Source organism: Archocentrus centrarchus, chromosome 24 (assembly GCF_007364275.1).
Source record: "Archocentrus centrarchus isolate MPI-CPG fArcCen1 chromosome 24, fArcCen1, whole genome shotgun sequence".
In the NCBI taxonomy this organism is placed as follows: domain Eukaryota; kingdom Metazoa; phylum Chordata; class Actinopteri; order Cichliformes; family Cichlidae; genus Archocentrus; species Archocentrus centrarchus.
In genome coordinates, this window is record NC_044369.1 from 9,770,115 (window position 1) to 9,788,899 (window position 18,785).

The 18,785-nt window shown below is 40.4% G+C and overlaps 1 protein-coding gene across 7 annotated transcripts in view; it reads left to right on the forward strand.

Annotated features, from left to right (window-relative positions):
- Positions 1-18,785, forward strand: part of sipa1l1 (signal-induced proliferation-associated 1 like 1) — a 98,585-nt gene that overhangs the window by 62,484 nt on the left and 17,316 nt on the right. For all 7 annotated transcript variants that reach the window (XR_004019163.1, XM_030721168.1, XM_030721170.1 and 4 more), the window contains 10 exons: positions 2,965-3,153; positions 3,869-4,043; positions 6,412-6,515; positions 7,707-7,864; positions 13,883-14,462; positions 16,318-16,416; positions 16,706-16,881; positions 17,055-17,342; positions 17,694-17,843; positions 18,518-18,651. Coding sequence is in view for 6 of the 7 variants with exons in the window: in XM_030721168.1 (XP_030577028.1) it covers positions 2,965-3,153; positions 3,869-4,043; positions 6,412-6,515; positions 7,707-7,864; positions 13,883-14,462; positions 16,318-16,416; positions 16,706-16,881; positions 17,055-17,342; positions 17,694-17,843; positions 18,518-18,651 (2,053 nt within the window). In the remaining variant the exon portion in view is untranslated. The remainder of the gene's footprint in view (positions 1-2,964; positions 3,154-3,868; positions 4,044-6,411; positions 6,516-7,706; positions 7,865-13,882; positions 14,463-16,317; positions 16,417-16,705; positions 16,882-17,054; positions 17,343-17,693; positions 17,844-18,517; positions 18,652-18,785) is intronic.

Sequence of the window (18,785 nt, forward strand, 5' to 3'; positions counted from 1 at the left end):
CATCTGTCCGTCTATTTGGGCGTCTGTCCATGAGGTTTTACCTTTCTGGTCTATAACTCCATAACCACAAGAAGTTGAGCCATGACCTTTGGCATATGTGTCCTTTACTCTGATGTGCAACAGAAAATTAATTCCTGGATGTTTAGAACCCTTTGTCCACTTTAGCTGTATTTATCTGAATTGGAGAGTAAATGATATGGAGGATTTCAGGCTTGTAATGCTATGATAATATATGCTAATGATATGCAGCCTCTTTCTCATGCCCGATTGGCTTATAGCCTAATCATATGATCATATTGTGCTGTGTGATCGTCTATACCAGGGATCCTCAAATCCAGGCCTCGAGAGCCGGTGTCCTGCACCTTTTTAGATCTGTCTCTGCTTCAACACACCTGAGTCAAATATAGAAGTCATTAGCAGGACTCTGAAAAACTCGACCTCGAGGCCTGGAGTTGAGGATCCCTGGTCTATACCTACTTGACCATTATTGACTGAAGTGGAGAAAATAGGGATTCTTCATATTTAGCATCTGAGCTAGGTCACTGAACAGCTGGCAGTAGCTGGGTATTGAGAAATTGGGGAATCCCAGATTTGTAGGTAAAGAGCCAGTCTGTTTATAGCAGTGCTTCTCATATAGTGGGGGCGCGGTGCGCTTACCGGGGGGGGGGGGGGGGCACATCTAACCCCGGGGAACATGCTTTTTTTTTTTTTTTTTTTGCCGTACTAGAATTAAGTGTAATTGCACATCCACTGCAGTAGGTGGCAGTGGCACTCTCATTGTCAGAATGTGCGCAGTAAGTAATAGCTCTATGGTGTACATTTTTTTGCCTACACACAGCGTAGAGCAGGCTCCGCCATGACTATTTATAGTCGCGGCAGAGAGTGTGTGGGGGGGTGGGGGGCACAAAAGGTTTTCTTCTTCCTGGAGGGAAGGGGGGGGGGGGGGGGGGGGGGGGGCATAACAAAAATAATTGAGAAGCACTGGTTTATAGTAACATTAGTTTTAGGCTGCAGCCTTATTGATTAGCCTGTGATGCCTACTTCTGATTGACTGAGCATTGTCTATCATGTTGGTCAGGAATGACTCATGGCCATAAGTAGTACAGACTATGACTCTTCATTGAGCAATATTAAAGCCATACCTACTGCTCAGCAATATTGCCCACATGCAAACAACATAGTTGTATTATGTTTTGTACATGATTATAGTGATGTTATAGATAATGCATTGATATCAGCAGATTATGTAGTATAGCTGGATTATGTTAGATTCAACTCATTGTCATTGTGCGCACAAGTTCCAGATAACTCAACCAGAGACAAGCATCTGCAGCCAAAGACCGGTGCTACCGTTAGGCAATGTGGTTTAAGTGTCTTGCCCAAGGACACAACACAGCGCAGGGACAGGGGCTCAAACCTGCAACCTGCCGGCTGCAAGGCGAGCACCTACCCACTGCGCCACTGCCACGAATGTAGTAAAATGTAGTAATACATATGTAGTAATATTCCTGTACACACAAGTATATGTTAATTCCTTCCTTCCTTCCATTCCATCCATCTTCATTCCTTCCATCCTTCCTCCCTCATACTTTTCAGGGCCGCACATTATATCTGGTTTGTTATGCAGTATATAAACAGAAAGACATTATGTAGTGTACTCCCTTGTACAAGAGTGCAGTATGTACTTTCTCTAATTTGTTTTTTTTTTTTTTCCTAGGATGTGGTTACCACAAAGTATTTGTAGAAATGTTAAAGATAATCACAGAATATCAATCACTTACAGCATGCTTAAAATTGTTTTGATTTGATGAGTATTGTTAATATTGAAAACTTGCCTTCTCTGGAATATGTATTGTATCTTTACTAACCCATGGATGACTAAAAGTATTTGGATTAAAGTTTAGGGCAAGGCTTTCAAATTAGGGCAAGCATTAGTTTTGCAGAAGGTAATAAGATGTCTGCTAAAGGGTCTTCTGTTGTGAAATGAGGCTGTAATGTTATCCTGACTTCTAAATTTATTTTAGACTTTCATTAATGGCGGGGAGATATCCCCATTGGTGATAGGTCTTGTTTAACCTGGGTGTTCTTTATCAGTCTTTTTTTTTTACGCTCCACTAAAAGGGGGAGTCTGATGGGTTATTTGACTCTTATTTTGCACAAAGTGGATCAATTGAGTGCTGCCTGCTTCAAGAGGAGCAGGTTATGGAGAGCTATAATTCTGGCTTAAATAACATAACACTTAGACACAGTCAAACTGTGTCTAAGTGTTATGTTTTCACTCTCTGCTCTTAAGTTTTGACATTAAAGCTTTTAAATATTAAACTTGATATATTTAAACATGACTTCTAAAAAGTTTAATCCTTTCCCATATTGAGAGATATTTGGAAATCACTTCAGTTTTTAGCATAATCAATGTGAAAGTCATTTTAATGATTCCATATTCTGTGATAAATGCCAATAGACAATCAAATTTCCATTAACTACAATCCTAGCACTGTAAAACAGCACAAAGCATCAAATTCATATGTTCTGCAACACCATAAGTAGGAAAAGTAAAAGTGTTGCCTGAACTATGACAAAATGCTTTTTGACTAGAAAGTATATATTATATCCCACGGATCACAGGAGAAAATATTGACAAATGGTTGGAGCATTTTGATATTTTGGGCAGTTTGATTGAATAATGACAAGTTTAGTGTGACAGTGTGTCTAAGGACCCATTCCTATAATATAAAGAGCAAAAAGACTGCCAGACCAAAATAATGCAGGTCACCAGTTACATCATATGTAACTCCAGGAGAGAATGAGTTAATTAGTAGTATGGGGTAAATATTTAATTCAAATCTCAATATTGTCAATACATGAGTATTAGGATTTTAAGTGACAATAATTGTGTCTTTGACCCCTGAAACAAGTTTTTGCTCTTTTTTTTTTTTCTTTTTCTTTCCTATGGGTGGTCTTCAGCTGAATACCCTGCGGGGTTCCATCCTGGAAGATGCTGTACCCTCGACATCCAAGCACGGTCTAGGTCGAGGCCTGCCCCTCAAAGAAGTGCTCGAATATCTCGTGCCTGAGCTCAATGTTCACTGCTTACGCCTGGCACTCAACACACCTAAGGTCACTGAGCAGCTGATGAAGCTGGACGAGCAGGGGGTAAGGAGATGCAGTGAGCATGTTTTGAGGTCTGATTGTGGGTTATGATGGGCCGGATGAATTTGCTTGATTAATTCCTTTGATTGCGCACATTTGATTGCTGCTTTCCATTTAGCAAAAAGACAGTGTCATTCAGGCATGGCATCTGCTTTATAATTCCTCATGATCCATTCAGCGTGCATTCGAGTCTCTGAGCCAAAGAAGTTTTCCAGCTGGTAACCTGTACGATAGACTATGCAAAGCAAACAATTTTCATTTGGCATTTTATGAATCATTTAGTGTGTGGGTGTTTTTCTATGAAGAGGATGTCTCATTGTTGAACTAAATTCTTTTTATTTATTTTTGCTTTATCTATTTATTTACTCCCACAGACTGTTATGTGGAATTTATCTGGAGAAACTGTATGCATAGTGTGCCGGTGTGTGTAGATGCGTGCACACACAACATAACCCTTAAAAAATAATATATACACAAAAACTCTCTGATACTTATGCTTTCTGATGCAGTTATCAGAAGCTGAAACCTCTGAGAATATCAACATGATTTCTTAGGAAAATGGGAGAAAATCACTACAGAACAACCCAAGGTTATTCTTAAAATGTCAGCATGAGTCCTGTTTCAAATGTCAGCGTGGTTACTCTGACATGACTTCGACGCAGTAATCTCCAGTTGTTTTTCCCTTTTTATATTGGAACAGTGTTTGTTCTCTCTACAGCTGAGTTTTCAGCGCAAGGTAGGGGTGATGTACTGCATGGCAGGTCAGAGCAGCGAGGAGGAGATGTACAACAACGAAGCAGCTGGCCCTGCACTGGAGGAGTTCCTCCATCTGCTGGGAGAGAGGGTTCGACTTAAAGGCTTCACCAAGTATCGGGCTCAGCTGGACACCAAGAGTATGTACATGTGCAAAAAGACTGCAAGATATGTTACGAATACAGCTGGGGAGGGGAAACTATTACATTTTATCTTACACTGACATTGACACTGTCTAAAACACCACAGCAGGAATGTAGTAAATTGGCATGGACTAAGCAGAGCTTCTCATTGATTAGAGCGTTGAGTTCCGTTGCTCAGCAAGCATTTGATGGATTGCAGCATGCAGGGGGTCGTAAAATACTTTTAGATTATGTTCAATTCCTGAACGCGCATTATGATTATAGTAGACCTCAGTCACACATACCGAGAGACTGGGCAGTGACCCCCTGAAAGCTTCCGTTTGCAGGGAAAAACATGTATTCCACAACCAGTTGGCAAGTGGTTGTGGAGGTTTCTGGTAGTCACAAAGAGGGTGCTGCATCAAAAACCTCCTTTAGGTTGCTTTGGTTGCTACTACTACTACTACTACTGGCTAAGTGGCAGTAAAACCTGGAGAAAAGTGCGATGCGAAACAGTGTAAAAATAGTCCCTTATTGCTGCAAGCAGCACTTTTCAAAAAGCACAACTCTTACTGTGAAGGTGAATGATTCTTCATTTATATATTGTGTTGGATTTTTCACAGTTTGACCACTTTCCACTACTACTCCAGTCATTTAAATCCTCTCTAAAAACTCACCTTTTTACCTTGGCTTTTAATTCAAGTCCAGTTTGAGTCCCATCAGGTTTTATGTTGTGGTGTCTCTTGTTTTAGTGTGTTTTTTAGTCATTTTTTAATTGCATCATATTTATATTTCTTTGTTTTTATGTTCTATGCTTTATTCTATTTTATTGACCTATGAAGTTATCTTGCTTATTTTTGTAGTTAATCTTGTAAAGCACTTTGGTCAAAAATGTTGTTTGTAAATGTGCTATAGAAATAAAATTGACATTGACACTGACATTTGCACCTCTTTTGCAAGGAGGTTTTCAGTGTAGCACCGTATACCTCTTTGCAACCAACTTGACCTAGCATCTGCCAACAACCTCCGCAAGAACTGGCCAACCAGTCGGGGAATACACGTTTTTCTCAAGTGACCTGTGGTGGTGGTGGGGTCACTGACTGGTCTCTAGGCATTAGTAAATGATTTCACAGTGGCTGCCATTAACCTCCACCAGGTATAAATACTGCAAATTTGGAGGAAGAGAACTGAGTAAAATTATAATCTATGGCACTATTTCTTACAGCGGTAGATTGTTGAATTGTTGAGTACTGTACTAGTACTAAACACATGGTTTCCTTAACAAGCTAATATCACACTTTTTTTTTCTTTATTGGGATGTGTGTGTGTGTGTGTGTGTGTGTGTGTGTGTGTGTGTGTGTGTGTGTGTGTGTGTGTGTGTGATGTAAAGAGCTAAATGAACTGTGTAAGAACAGTTATTATAGCATTTGACTTAATTTCATCTCCTTGCCCTTGGCGCTTAAATTCCTTTGCAGTCTTCAAAATGTTAAGTTATAAGGAGATGGCACATGTTTTGAAACACCCATTTGCTCTTCCCCCATTTTAAACTGCAGTCCTCTTAAATCTGCCTGATTTCCTTGACTTCACTGGTTCTTAGGTTTCCTTGAATGTTTCTTCAGACATGTGACAGATGGCCTTTGGTTTCAGATTACTGTATTCTCTTGTGGACACTGACATTGATCTTCTGTGTTTCTGCCCTTCTCCTTTGCCAGACCACCTGTGTGTGTGTTCCAAACAGAATTGATGTCCACTTTATTTTTGCTACCTCTCTGACATTTCCAAGCCTTTATATGTTGTTATTTTATACATATTATCCCTGCATGAACTAAGCCATTGCCCAAGAACCCTGTGAGGGGGGAAAAAAAAAACTGTCCTGGTCAATTTTCACAGGATGTGTAATACAACCTTCAGTAGTCTCTAGTAAATTTAAATACAGCCGTGGAACTCCCTTCTAATTGAATGTGTGTAATTAATTGAGGTAATCTAGCTAGTTTAAGTATGGCCTTTTAAACACCTTGCGACTGACTGGTTCTTTAAATAGAAAACATCAGCAAAATGGTGAGGTGGTTGTTGTGCAGTGACTCCCTTTAGGACCAGAGGTTGCAAAGAGTTGAGGGTGTTCTTGGGCCATCTGAACAGCATATGGTGAAGAGGAGCATGCAGGAACTAAATCACTACTTCCATAGAAATGTTTCACAAAGAATGACTAATCACTGCATGCTTAGTTATTTATTTTAAATCATTTTTTTCATAATTTTCTTAATCAGTATTTATCGATCGTTTTGGAGCTACAGTTTTAGGATACTTGCACAAATCTGAGATATTGCATTTTCCTTTTCCACATTTAAAAGGATGCGACTTTTATATGCAATTTTCTCCTCCTCAGCTGATTCGACTGGCACCCACTCATTGTACACGACTTACAAGGATTATGAGATCATGTTCCATGTGTCCACCATGCTGCCCTACACGCCGAACAATAAGCAACAGGTATGTAGGAAGGAAGAGTCTTCAGCTTTCAGGCCCATCTTCTGTGGAAACAGCTCCCAGTTTGGATTTGGGAGACCGACGCCATCTCTGCTTTTATAAGATTAGGCTTAAAACTTTACTTTTTGATAAAGATTATAGTTGAGACTGGGTCAGATGACCACTGAACTCTCCCTTACTTATGCTGCAATAGGCCTAGACTGCTGGGGGGCTTCCATGAGTGTATCTTCTTCATTCACCTCTTTTCACTCTCTGTTTATACACCACTCTGTATTTGATCATTAGTTATTATTAAACTCTGGCTCTCTTTTTGTGTCTTTTGTTCTGTCTCCCTCCCCACACCCCCAACCAGTTGTGGCAGATGGGCCCTCCCCGAGACTGGTTCTGCCGGAGGTTTCTTTCTGTTGAAAGGGAGTTTTTCCTCCCCACTGTCGCCAAGTGCTTGCTCATAGGGCAGGGGTGGCCAACTCCAGGCCTCAAGAGCCGGTTTCCTGCAGGTTTTAGATGTGTCCCTGATCCAACACACCTGAATCAAATGGTTGATTTACCTCCTCAGTCTGCAGTCAAGTGCTCCAGATTCCTGCTAATGACTTCTATATGTGATTCAGGTGTGTTGGATCAGGAACACATCTAAAACCTGCAGGACACCGGCTCTCGAGACCTGGAGTTGGCCACCCCTGTCATAGGGGGTCTTTCCACTGTCTTCTGATTGTTGGGGTTTTCTTTGTATTATAGTTGGGTCTTTATGTTAGAATATAAAGGGCCTTGCATTGTTGATCAGTTTCAAAACACTAAAATCTTTGGATCCCCCAGCAAGTTGCAGTCTTTCATGACAAGATTAGTCATTCATGTTATGCTCATCTTTAGAGTTAACATGATCCTGTGATAATGCAACAGATAAAGCCGGATATTCCTAATTTTTTTAAACTGCCATAATAGATTGTAAATATGGACGTAGTGGAGGAGGATATGCACAAGGTTGGCGTGACAGAGGAGCATGCTAGCAATAGGGTGAGATGAATGCAGATAATTTCCTGTGGCAACCCTTAAAGGGAGCAGCTGAAAGGAGAAGAGGAGCTACTGTGGCTCAAGTGGTGGTGCTGTTTTTTTTTTTTTTTTTCTTCTCTAGATATGTAATTTAATGCTATTTACCTTTTAAGTTCTCTTTCTCATGGCTTTTTTTCATTTTTCCAGTTACTGCGGAAGCGTCATATTGGGAATGATATCGTCACGATTGTGTTCCAGGAACCCGGGGCGCTCCCTTTCACTCCTAAAAACATCCGCTCACACTTTCAGCACGTCTTTGTGATTGTACGAGCACACAACCCTTGCTCTGAAAACACCTCCTACAGGTGAGATTCAAGAGTACAGCAGAACATACTGTGTGTAAACATACCGCATACCGTTGTCCAGACTACTTTTATTTATGCATTGTTTGAAGCCTAAACATTGGAACGATAGTCAGTTTATTGCTGTCCAGTAATCTCATCCAATCAGTCTAATTGAACTTGAGCTTGGAGAAGACATTATTCTGAGTAATACAGTGTTCACAGAATATGAAGGTGTTAGACTTGTATTAGAAAGGAAAATAGATAATCAATAACTGTTATATTTAAAACATATTTAGGTTCACATGCTGCCATTTTTATCTGTTTCTTTTCACTGTCGTCATCCTATTTAGACCAGTGCATTACCCGCATTTTCAAAATGTCTGGATAAATACTGCATTAAGGACTTTTTTCATACCTTTTGTCATCGTATGCACGTGACTTGTTGTTCACTTTCCATCACTGTAAAAACAATAATGCTCTCATCTTTCCGCTCAGATTGTTGCACAGCTCTCATTGCCTTTGCAGTTCCAGCATGGAGTAGGCTGAGAGTGCTGAGAGCCCTCTCTACAACTCACGATTTATTTCCATGCGATGAGAGAGTGTAATATTAAATACAACGTACAAGTCTAAAATCATTTTCAAGAAATTATTTATATTCTGCCTTTGCGGTCTTTCCTGTTCAGCACCGTTCCGATTTGAAGGACATTTCATTTAGTTTATTTCTGCCTTTGTCTTGTTATCTAGTTTTCTGTCGTTCTCTCTTATCTTGCTCTCTAGGACTCTGCCTCCCTCTCCCACTAATAGCTGTTTTAATTGCTGTCAGAGCACATTGTGTGAGGACTTAATTGTCCCCCGTGGGGCTACTTCACTACTAAACAACACCACCACACATAGACAAACACATGTAAGCATACCGACCAATAATGGATTCAATAGAAGAGTACAAGAAAAGTACAACTGACATGTGCCTTATGTGATTCATAAATGTAAGTTAAGTTTTCTGAAGTGAAAATGAGTTTTACACACACCATACGAAGGTTAAACACCAGGTTTCAAAAATAAATTATGATTCATAGCCACCACAGGAAATTATATTAAGCAGAGGTGGCCTAAATGCTCTGAAGCTTTGGTGTGTTTTCTCCAGATTTAAGAAGATGAGGGCATACACATTTGGCATGAAACTAGTTCATTCTTCTGTTTAGTTTGTCATTTTAAAAGCAGGAAAATTCTGGGTTCCCTTGGCCTTCCACCTGCTTTGAAGCATTTAGAGATCAAAACATAAACTGTTATTCTTGCTTGCTCAGTATCTGCTCTTAGTGGAAATATAAAAAAACATTTCTTTTGTTGAGTATTGCATGTGCAGATTTTTTTGTGTGTGATTAGACCAAAGTACATTAAAATAAAGCTTGTAAGCTTGTGTATTTTTCCCTTTTTAGAACAAACCAATTTCTGTTGACTGCTCTAAGTATCTTGTATCTTTTACAGTTAAGTGCAATTGCCTGTTGATACCAAATAGGCTACTTAAAAAAAAAAAAAATGTTGATGTAATGATGTTTTGATGGCTGCAATCCAAACTGATTTTGTTATAAGATCTAGTGAACGAGCATTAGAGCGCTGCTGAAAGTAATACTGTACGGGTAACTGAAAACTGATGCAGGGGTTCCTTTAAATGATTATATTGGCATTTTCACTGTAATCAAAAAATTAGGTAATTTGAGTTCACTCGGAAAAGAAAATAATGCAGCAGTTTACAGATATCTTCAGGGGTGAATGCTTGTGTATGCTCTGTAAAATAAAGCTACAGAGTAGCATTACATCCTCACCATTAGAACTACTAGAATAGACGAGCAGGAGACTCAATGCGCTCAAATTAACTTGTTTTGAATGGTGTTTTTAAAAAAAATAGGAAATGGTAAATGGACTAGATCTTATATAGCGCTTTTCTACTCTAGCTGAGCACTCAAAGTGTGTTATACAACAGACTTGCATTTACCCATTCATTAAAGCACTTACTTCTACAGCTAAGTGGATACATTCTAGGGTGTAGAAATGAGTTTAATATTTGGGGGAGACACATCAGAAACCTGACAGATCTGTAAATGCTCTGAGCAAAGTGTAAAAAATGCTATTTGATCTTTTATTTCTTCTTTTTCAAATGTTTCTTGGAAAAATAGTGTTGTGTACACCTATATTATTGCATGTATGATTTACATATGTATATGTTTTATGATGTAATTTTTGGGTGGGACAAATGCGCCTGTCTCCAATATTGTTCCTACGCCTGTGATTCAGGCACATTCATACTCCGATGGTTGCATCGGAGAGCAACTTTGGGGTTCAGTATCCCTACACAGCTCGTTCAAGCTCCAGTGAAAATTTGGAGGCACACCTATGTTTACAGTAGTGTGCAAGAGTCTTGAACCACCCTTCATTTCTGTTTTGCTTACAGGGAAGCTTGCTTAAGAGAGTTCAGGCTGTGTTGAAGAATAAAGGTGGTCATACCAAATATTGACTTATGTTTACAAATATTTCAATAAATCGCAGCACCTGTTTCTAGTTTATGTAGAAAATTATAAAGAAATGAGGGGTGGCTCAAGACTTTCAGAGTACTGTATATCTGTGCAAAATGGTGTCTAGGCCTGTTGTCATCTTTTGGTAGTTTTGTCATATAAAAGCGCCTAGAATAACAGTGGAGTAAGTGTAAACTTGGATGTGTCATGCGTGCACGCAGCAGCTGCTTGAATTGCACACTGGTGTGCCTCAGCACTCCATTTGTCTGGTTGCTTATTTTTTTTCTATAATGGCAATTTTATGTGTACACTGCCACTCATCCTATGAATGGAACATCTTTGGAGGGGAAAACCATAATCTTCTTGGCACAGTTTGCTGTAAGTTACTACTCATTGGTAGAATGATGGAGTAATACAGTTCAGTCAGGAGTTTCATAAAAGGTTTTATACCCATAGTTTGTTCAGAATCCCTTTAAACTCTTTGCATGACCCTGAGGTTAAAAGCCACTACAAAAAAAAAAAAAAAAAAAAAGCCACTACACAAACACAACTTTTAAAACTGGAATCACATAAATAGTCCATGCTTTGAAGACTAGTTGTCAAAAGTACACGAACACATGATCTATACCTTCATATCCACACACACTTGCACTCCATCAGGTATTGACATGTTCTTTTTCTTGGCCTGGCTCAGTGGGCAGCAGGTCGTAGATACTGGAAGAGCAGAACTGCCCACACGTTGGATATTTTTAAGCCCACAAATCACTGAAACCACAGGAATGTGCTCTTTCATTTCTTCTACCAAACCTCCTGCCATGAGGATCACACAGTAGCCTCACAGCCCAGCAGTCCCCAGCACACTACATTCTCCTTTTCCTCTCACTCTGTCTTCCTCATCCGCCTTTCTCACCCCCCCCCCCCCCCTCCACATTCATTATTTCTTAATGCTCTTTCAGTCTTTTTCCCTTGCTTTCATACCTCTACCTAGCTCTTGCCATCACTTTTCTCTGTCCTGCATGAGTCACAGGTCTTTGGTTGACTGACTCACAGGTGTTTGAGATCAGTACAAGTGCTTTTAGAGCGCCAGTATAATGCATTGAGTGATGCTGTAGTGATGGAGAAGAATAAGAATAAAAGGTCAGATTTTATTGTAACCATTTGTTCTGCCATCTTATAATCACTTTAGTTACTCCTCTCTCAAATAGCCTGCATGATTCATTTGTCATCTACAGAAGCGCTGGCTAATAAAGCTTTGCTACTGTCAGTTTCTCATCACATTTGCAATTTTTCAAAGATTGATTATATGCTAGTAACAGTTTTAATAAGGGTGCTACAGGGCGACATACTTTGATCTAGAGTCACGTTAGATCTCTTTGTAGTTACTGATTGATTTTAAATCCTTAATAACAAAGACATGTCAGAATTTTTATATATGTGGAAGAAACCCTACAATCATGGTAAACAAGTCAAACTGTGAACTAACAGTGTGATGTAATTTTCCTTTGTGTCATGTTGAAAATATACACAGTCCAGTGAAAACTGATATGTAGCAAACAGCAAAAAGGTCACTTATGCTTACATGTTTTGTTTTTTTTGTTTTTTTTAATGCCCTGACACCTGCACACACTATCCGCTTCCCTTCTTGTTCTTTTCATCACAAATGCAAAGGAGGAAATGGAGGCAATATTCTTGCCTTGCTCTGTTTTTTCATATAATTATCTGCATTGAATTAAAAGCCTGCTCCCTGTTGATGGCCAGGATGTAGTTGACTTTCATGTTAGATTAGAGAAGCTGGGACAACGTGGGTGCGGTGGATTGATGGGCTGATGGCGATCCTTGTTTTGGCACGGATAGGTGTCTGCAGTGAGATGCCCTGCTCGCTCACGCTCGATAAGGCACTTGTCTTACCAAGTGTGAGTCAGTGTAATATAGCAACTTTAGCAAAGTAAATGCAGGTTGTTTAAGCATGGCTTTGGTCAAAAAATGTGTTGAATTTTGTAGTAAAATAGTGAATAAGGAATAAAGGAGTACTTGTACTATAAATCTTTCTCATATGAAGGACTGTTACCTTCTGCAGTTGAGGCAGATAAAGGCCCTGTCCCTGTTTGTGGAAAAATGTCACAAGCATTGCTGTGAATAGTCCCAGTAGTGCACTATAATGGCTTGTGTTCATTCTCAAAGTCAATTTCAACTAGAAAACAGTGTTTCTTCTGTTACCTCAGGCCTGCCTTTCCATGTTGCAAACATGGGAAATGAGGTGTCAACAATATGATGGTTAGTTTAATTGAACTCCCTATGTCTGCAATGAAGATAGGGTGCCTCTGAGGTATGTTTAGAAATGCGTGGGTGGCACAGGTATTGCTAATTAGACAAGCTATTAATCCTGGTGTCAGCATGTATGTTGACGCATGTCAGCAGGAGCAGAAGCGTGTGGGATGAGGGCTCCCATTTCTAGTGCTACTCTTGTCAGCTGGCAATTATCACCTGTGATTGAGCACATTTGGTTATGAAGAGGTTGAGGCAAGGACAGGTGGCCAGCATTTAACCACAGTGCTCTGTAGACCATTTAGAGAACTGTTTCATCCTGAGACTTTGTATATTTGAAAAAGTGTTTTCCAGTAAGCAATCATTTCCTGATCTTTCTCCCACACAGACTCTTTTCTTCCTTTCTTAGCCACATTCTTTTTCTCTCACCCTGTGTTTTCTGGGGCTTTGGACAGGAAAATAGCAGTCTCCCCTCATCCTCCTCATCTCTCCTCACTCATCATGGCTGCTCAGCTGAGTTCCTGACATACCAGAGAGAGCAAGTGTCCTCAGATGGCCATTCCAGGAACTTAATAAAAGGAAAAGGGAATGAGTGGAAAGTAGGTGTAGGGAAAAACATTTAGGGAAAGGCAACGGTTCAACTTTAAGTTTTATTTAAACCTTTTATTTAGTCCTTTGATGCAGGTTAGAGCCACTCTCTGCTTCACAGGTGACTGAAAAGTTGATAAGACGCCACAGAATGTAATAAATCAAACAGGGTAAAAGACTTGCATTAAAAAAACGAAATAAATAAAATAAAATTACATTTTAAAATGGCACTAAATATACATGAATAAAAATGAGGAAAGAGGGAATTAAATTAAGTAACACTGGATAAAGTAAATTATCTGCCGCCTTTTTAGCTTCACTCTAAATGTGTCCATTGTTGTCTGAAAGTATAATATTAGAACCAGAAACAAAAGATGATCAGCGATTAGCTGTGCTGCAGTGTGTGGAGCAACTTTTAAATCAAATTAGTCTAAAATGACATAAAGATTTCAAGCTTTTCATGGGGCATATTGAGTTGATTTAAAGTAAAATAATAAAAAAAGAACTCTAGGCCACAGAATTTAATGTCTGAGCAAAACAGACTCTAAATTGGCCCAATTCTTGGCCAGTATGTAACAGATCATTTAACCATCAGTTTTTTTGCTTTTCTTTTCCCCTTTTTCTTTCTCTCAATTTAATTTAATTTCTCTGCCTGGTCTCTTCCTCTCCATTGTAGTGTGGCTGTCACTCGCTCCAAAGACGTGCCCTCTTTTGGCCCCCCTATCCCAGAGGGTGTGACGTTCCCCAAGTCATCCGTGTTCCGGGACTTCCTGCTGGCCAAGGTCATCAATGCAGAAAATGCTGCTCACAAATCGCACAAGTTCCGAGCCATGGCCACCCGAACACGGCAGGAGTATCTGCGTGACCTGGCTGAGCGGCACACCACCAACACGCCTATTGACCCCTCTGGAAAGTTCCCCTTCATCTCGCTGGCCCACAAGAAGAAAGAGAAGACTCGGCCGTATGAAGGGGCAGAGCTGCGCAGTCTTGGGGCAGTGACCTGGTCAGTCCATGCTGAGGATCATGGGAGTGGAGGGGAACTGGAGGCCCTTCTGGCCATTTCCAATGACTTTCTAATCCTGTTGGACCAGGAGGCCAAAGCTGTGGTATTTAACTGTGCCACTAAGGATGTGATTGGCTGGACGCTTAGCAGCCCCGCGTCTTTGAAGATTTTCTATGAGCGGGGTGAAAGCGTGTCTCTGAGGAGTATCAGTAACAATACAGAAGACTTTAAAGAGGTGGTCAAACGTCTCGAGGTTAGAACACGCACAAAATACATTACACATAAGACTGGTGCCCCCCCCCCCCCGGGGTGGCTTGGCCAAGAGAAGGCAGATATTGTAATTATTCTAAATATGATAGATAATTACATTTTGAATCCCCCTCTCAGTGGTAATGAACAAGTATTTGTTTGTTACGCTTTCACAGTGAGTCATCCATTAACAATTTTTCTGTCAAGGGTTACATGTTCAAATCAAATTAGATTAATTGCTTTATTTACCAAGAAAAATTATGATTTGTAATTTGAGTGTGAAGAAGAAGAATATTCTGTAGTCCCTTTGCATGGCACGGCTCATGCCTGCAAAGTTGAATGTGATTCTTTGTGCTTTTTTTGAAGTCCTGACAATGGCAGAACTATTCATTCATATTAATGGCAGAACTGCACCGAGAAACAAAACCAATGGGAAAAATGCCGCTGGCTGCCATTGATCAGTTACCTGGCCCACTCAGTCTCTCCTACTATTCAGTGTCGGCTGTCAGTCTGCCAGAATGACAACATTTCTGTGTCCGCATGCCAAAGCTGCTGTCTCATTACTGGTCTCAGCTTATTGAGGGAGTTTCAGAAACACCGCTGGACGACATACTCCTTAATGCCTCATACACCTACACATACAGTGAAGTGTTGCTAGTTCGTCCTTAGCTGTTTCCATGGAAACTGGTCGGCGAAAAAAGGTGTTTTCTTATGTAATCATCCGTGCTTTAGAAGGCATTCATTTCCCCAGCCTCTATCTGCCTTAAAACAGTGCAAGTATGTGTGCATATGTGCTGTGTTTTTGTAACCTGGGTTGAATCCAGCATCTTTCATTTGCACACTTGCATACAAACATATTTGAACACGCACACTTCACTACTTGGCTCAACACTCAGAAGTTGATCACATGTTGCGTTTTATGCATTTGGCTTTAATCTTTAATCATTTGGACTGCCTCAGTGCCAGAGCAAGGAAGGGAAGAACTCCTCTTTTACTCTCCCTCTCTTTGTCTCTCTCTTTTTCTGCTCTTAGCCCTTTTTTTCCCCCTCTTGTTTGCCATTTTTCGTTCCTTTTTTTGTACTCTCTTCCTCTCCCACGCACATACACTTTCAGAAACATCAGAGAGCACAATAACAATTCCTATCAGGTGCCAGTCTGCATCATGATTTATTCACACTTTCTTGTGAAGTTTGACTTCTGTAGAGCTTTTACTAACACACTGTTCAGACAGAGAAATGAGAGGTGTCTTTAAGCCACCAGGCACATCAGCAGAAGGGCTGTGACTGACCACAACAAGAAAAGTTTGTTGGGACTGAAGATTGGGTTTTATCAAATCTTTTACCTCTTATTAGTTGACCTTTATGAGTGTTATGTGATCCAAGCGCTTTCTCCTTTAAAGTGTTTTTTCAACTTTTCCACCTCACTCCCAGTGCCAAGTGTGACTGATTTGAGTGCTTTTCCTCCCTACAAAAACACCATAACCCAGAAGTTCCAGAGTTTTATGAAGTGACGCATCTTTCTGCGAACAGTGAATCAAGTGTCACAGCAAGTCTAATGAGTCTGTATGTGTGCGTGAATGCAAACATGCATCCAAAGACTAGTGTCTTTATTTGTGCCAATAAAACTCATAAGGGTCACTTAGGTTCTTTAAATCCTGTTCATAAGAGGAAGTCCATTATTCCATTATTCCATTATTCAAGTGTCCTGTAAAGTTATTTCAAATAATAACTAATTTATGTCGAAGCAGAATATGTCATGGGCTGTTGGGTTCTTTGCTGTATCTTCTGTCCTCCAGTCATCCCTGTCTTTTCATGTCTCACCTCCACTTTGTGCATCTCTCTGCTCTTCCATGTATCCAGTTCCTGACTAAGGGTTGTGAGACATCAGAGATGACGCTTCGTCGAAATGGCCTGGGGCAGCTCGGATTCCATGTGAACTATGAAGGCATTGTAGCTGAGGTACCTCTGCGTTCATAATGTAAATGTTTGTCTGAGAATGTTCTCTAGAACTTTGAAGTTCATTTGGGTAAATACTTGCTTATGCACAGTATGAGAGGTTCCTGATTTGTAGCCATAAAACATTTACTGGTGATGAAGCAGCCGTGGAGTGATGATTGTTTTAGCAAAGTGATGTTATATAATTTAATAGTCTAATTTACACAGACATACATTTCCAGGATCATGAAAAGCCAAGTTGTTCATCTTGATTAAAGATAAGGAGAATACGGTGTAACGTTTTTCTTCCTAGGTGGAACCGTACGGCTACGCTTGGCAGGCAGGACTGCGTCAGGGAAGCCGTCTGGTAGAAATCTGCAAGGTTGCTGTTGCAACTCTGACCCATGAGCAGATGATTGACCTCCTGCGGACTTCAGTGTCAGTACGTGTTGCTATCATCCCGCCACATGATGATGCCACTCCACGCAGGTAAGTGGGAAAGGAAATTTTGTCTGCAAGACAGACTTTACCTGTCTGTCTGGTTATTTGTCACAAATCTTGCATCTTATGTCGACCCTTTCCAATTCCTGCCAGAGGAAAAAAGAAGGGTGTGTGAGCCCTTTTCCCACACACTGAAACTGCTTTTCTCCCTCCCTCTACAGGGGCTGTTCAGAGCTTTATCGTGTGCCTGTGTCAGAGTACAAGGGCAGCAGCAGTGATAGTGGTTCCTTTGAGTACAAGTTTCCCTTCCGCAGCAACAACAACAAGTGGCAGAGGACATCGAGCAGCCCTCAGCAGTCACTGACTGCCTCACCACAGCCCCACACACCCAACCGGGCCATCAGCCTCGGTAGCTCAGTGGGAAAGACGCTGTCAGCTGAGAGGCTGGAGAGGGGTGGTGTCATCCCGCGGAGCGTTAGCAGCGACGGACGACCTCTAGACACCAAGAGGTTAGAGCTTGTTGGCTCTTTAAATATGGATGGTTGGAAAACCATAAAAAAACCTGAAAAACTGGGAAAGGTTTCCGAAAGAGTGAAAACTGGAAAATATGTGTTGTGAAAGTCAGAACTCTCCAGCTGTTGAACTGATCAGTTGTATTTCAGTCCATATTTTCCTGGGATTTTCTTTTTTTTTTTTTTTTTTTTTACTGCTTCTTCTGTTCATTTTTAACTGTGGTGAAATTAAACAAAACATCTTTGCATGTTATGAGAGCTTTTGTGCTTTCCAAGTATTTTAAAGTAGTTTTTCTTTCCATGTGCAAATGAACTCTTACTATTTCTTCGTGTTTGCTTGTGTATCAGGATGTCTCCAGGCAGTGAGAGCTACAGCCTGGCCTCATCCTTGGCATTAGGCCGTTCCCCTCATAACCGCAGCTCTCCCAGCAACCTGTCCTGTTCCAGCGACACCTCTGGAAGCTCTGCTCACTGGAGACAGAAGTCCATGCCCGAGCAGTAAGGAAGAGAGGGGAGGGGTTGGGCAGCATGGATAGTGACTGTTTACATTATGTACAAAAAAGCCAAAATGAATTTCCCTTCACTAGAAGGTTTTATGCTACCTATAGGCATTTGTGATTTCATTTTTTTTATATATATATATTTTTTTTCATCTTTAGTCATTATTAATGATAGAAAAGCCACTGTACATCTATGCTCTGGAATATGATCCAGTATTTATCATTTCTCTTTTTTAAAGGGCTTAAAATATGTGTAAAACTGACAAAAAGCAACAGGTTGACATGTCTATTTAGACTTGTGTTCTCATTTATATTTATGAAGCAGATTTATTCATCTTCGTGACAAAAAATATTATATATATAATATGCAATGCACAAAAAAGTTAGCTTGAAGAATTCATTTGACAGCTGTATCAGCATATGGCATTATTGTAGGAGAGTGAGATGTAAGTGAGACATTTGTGTCTTTGTCTCTGTTCTCTGTTAATGAACTTGACAGAACCCCTTTTTTACTTCCACCCACTGGAGCCTGTGGGAAAATGTATTCTGTTTCAAACTCGTTTTTCTGTCTTTCCTTCCTCTGCATTTTTAATCAGTTAAAAAACACATACTTAACCAACTTTTTTTAAAAAAAAAGGGTTTTGATTATGTGCACGTATGCTTGCTTGTTAGATTCGCAAGCAGTCGCCATTCTCCGATGTCCACGGAGAGACGAGAGGTGGTTGGAGAGGGTGGGTCAGGTGGAAAGTCTACTTCCAATTGGTCCAGAATGGATGAAGGGGGAGGAGCTGAACGAGGGTCAACAGGTATGCGTGTATATAAACCCTGGATTTAGTATGTTATGAGGGCCTGGCAAATTGTGGTGTGTTCTAATACTATAAGCAATGACAACATAACATAAATGTGAGCCTGTGGACATGTTTTTATAGATATCAGGGCA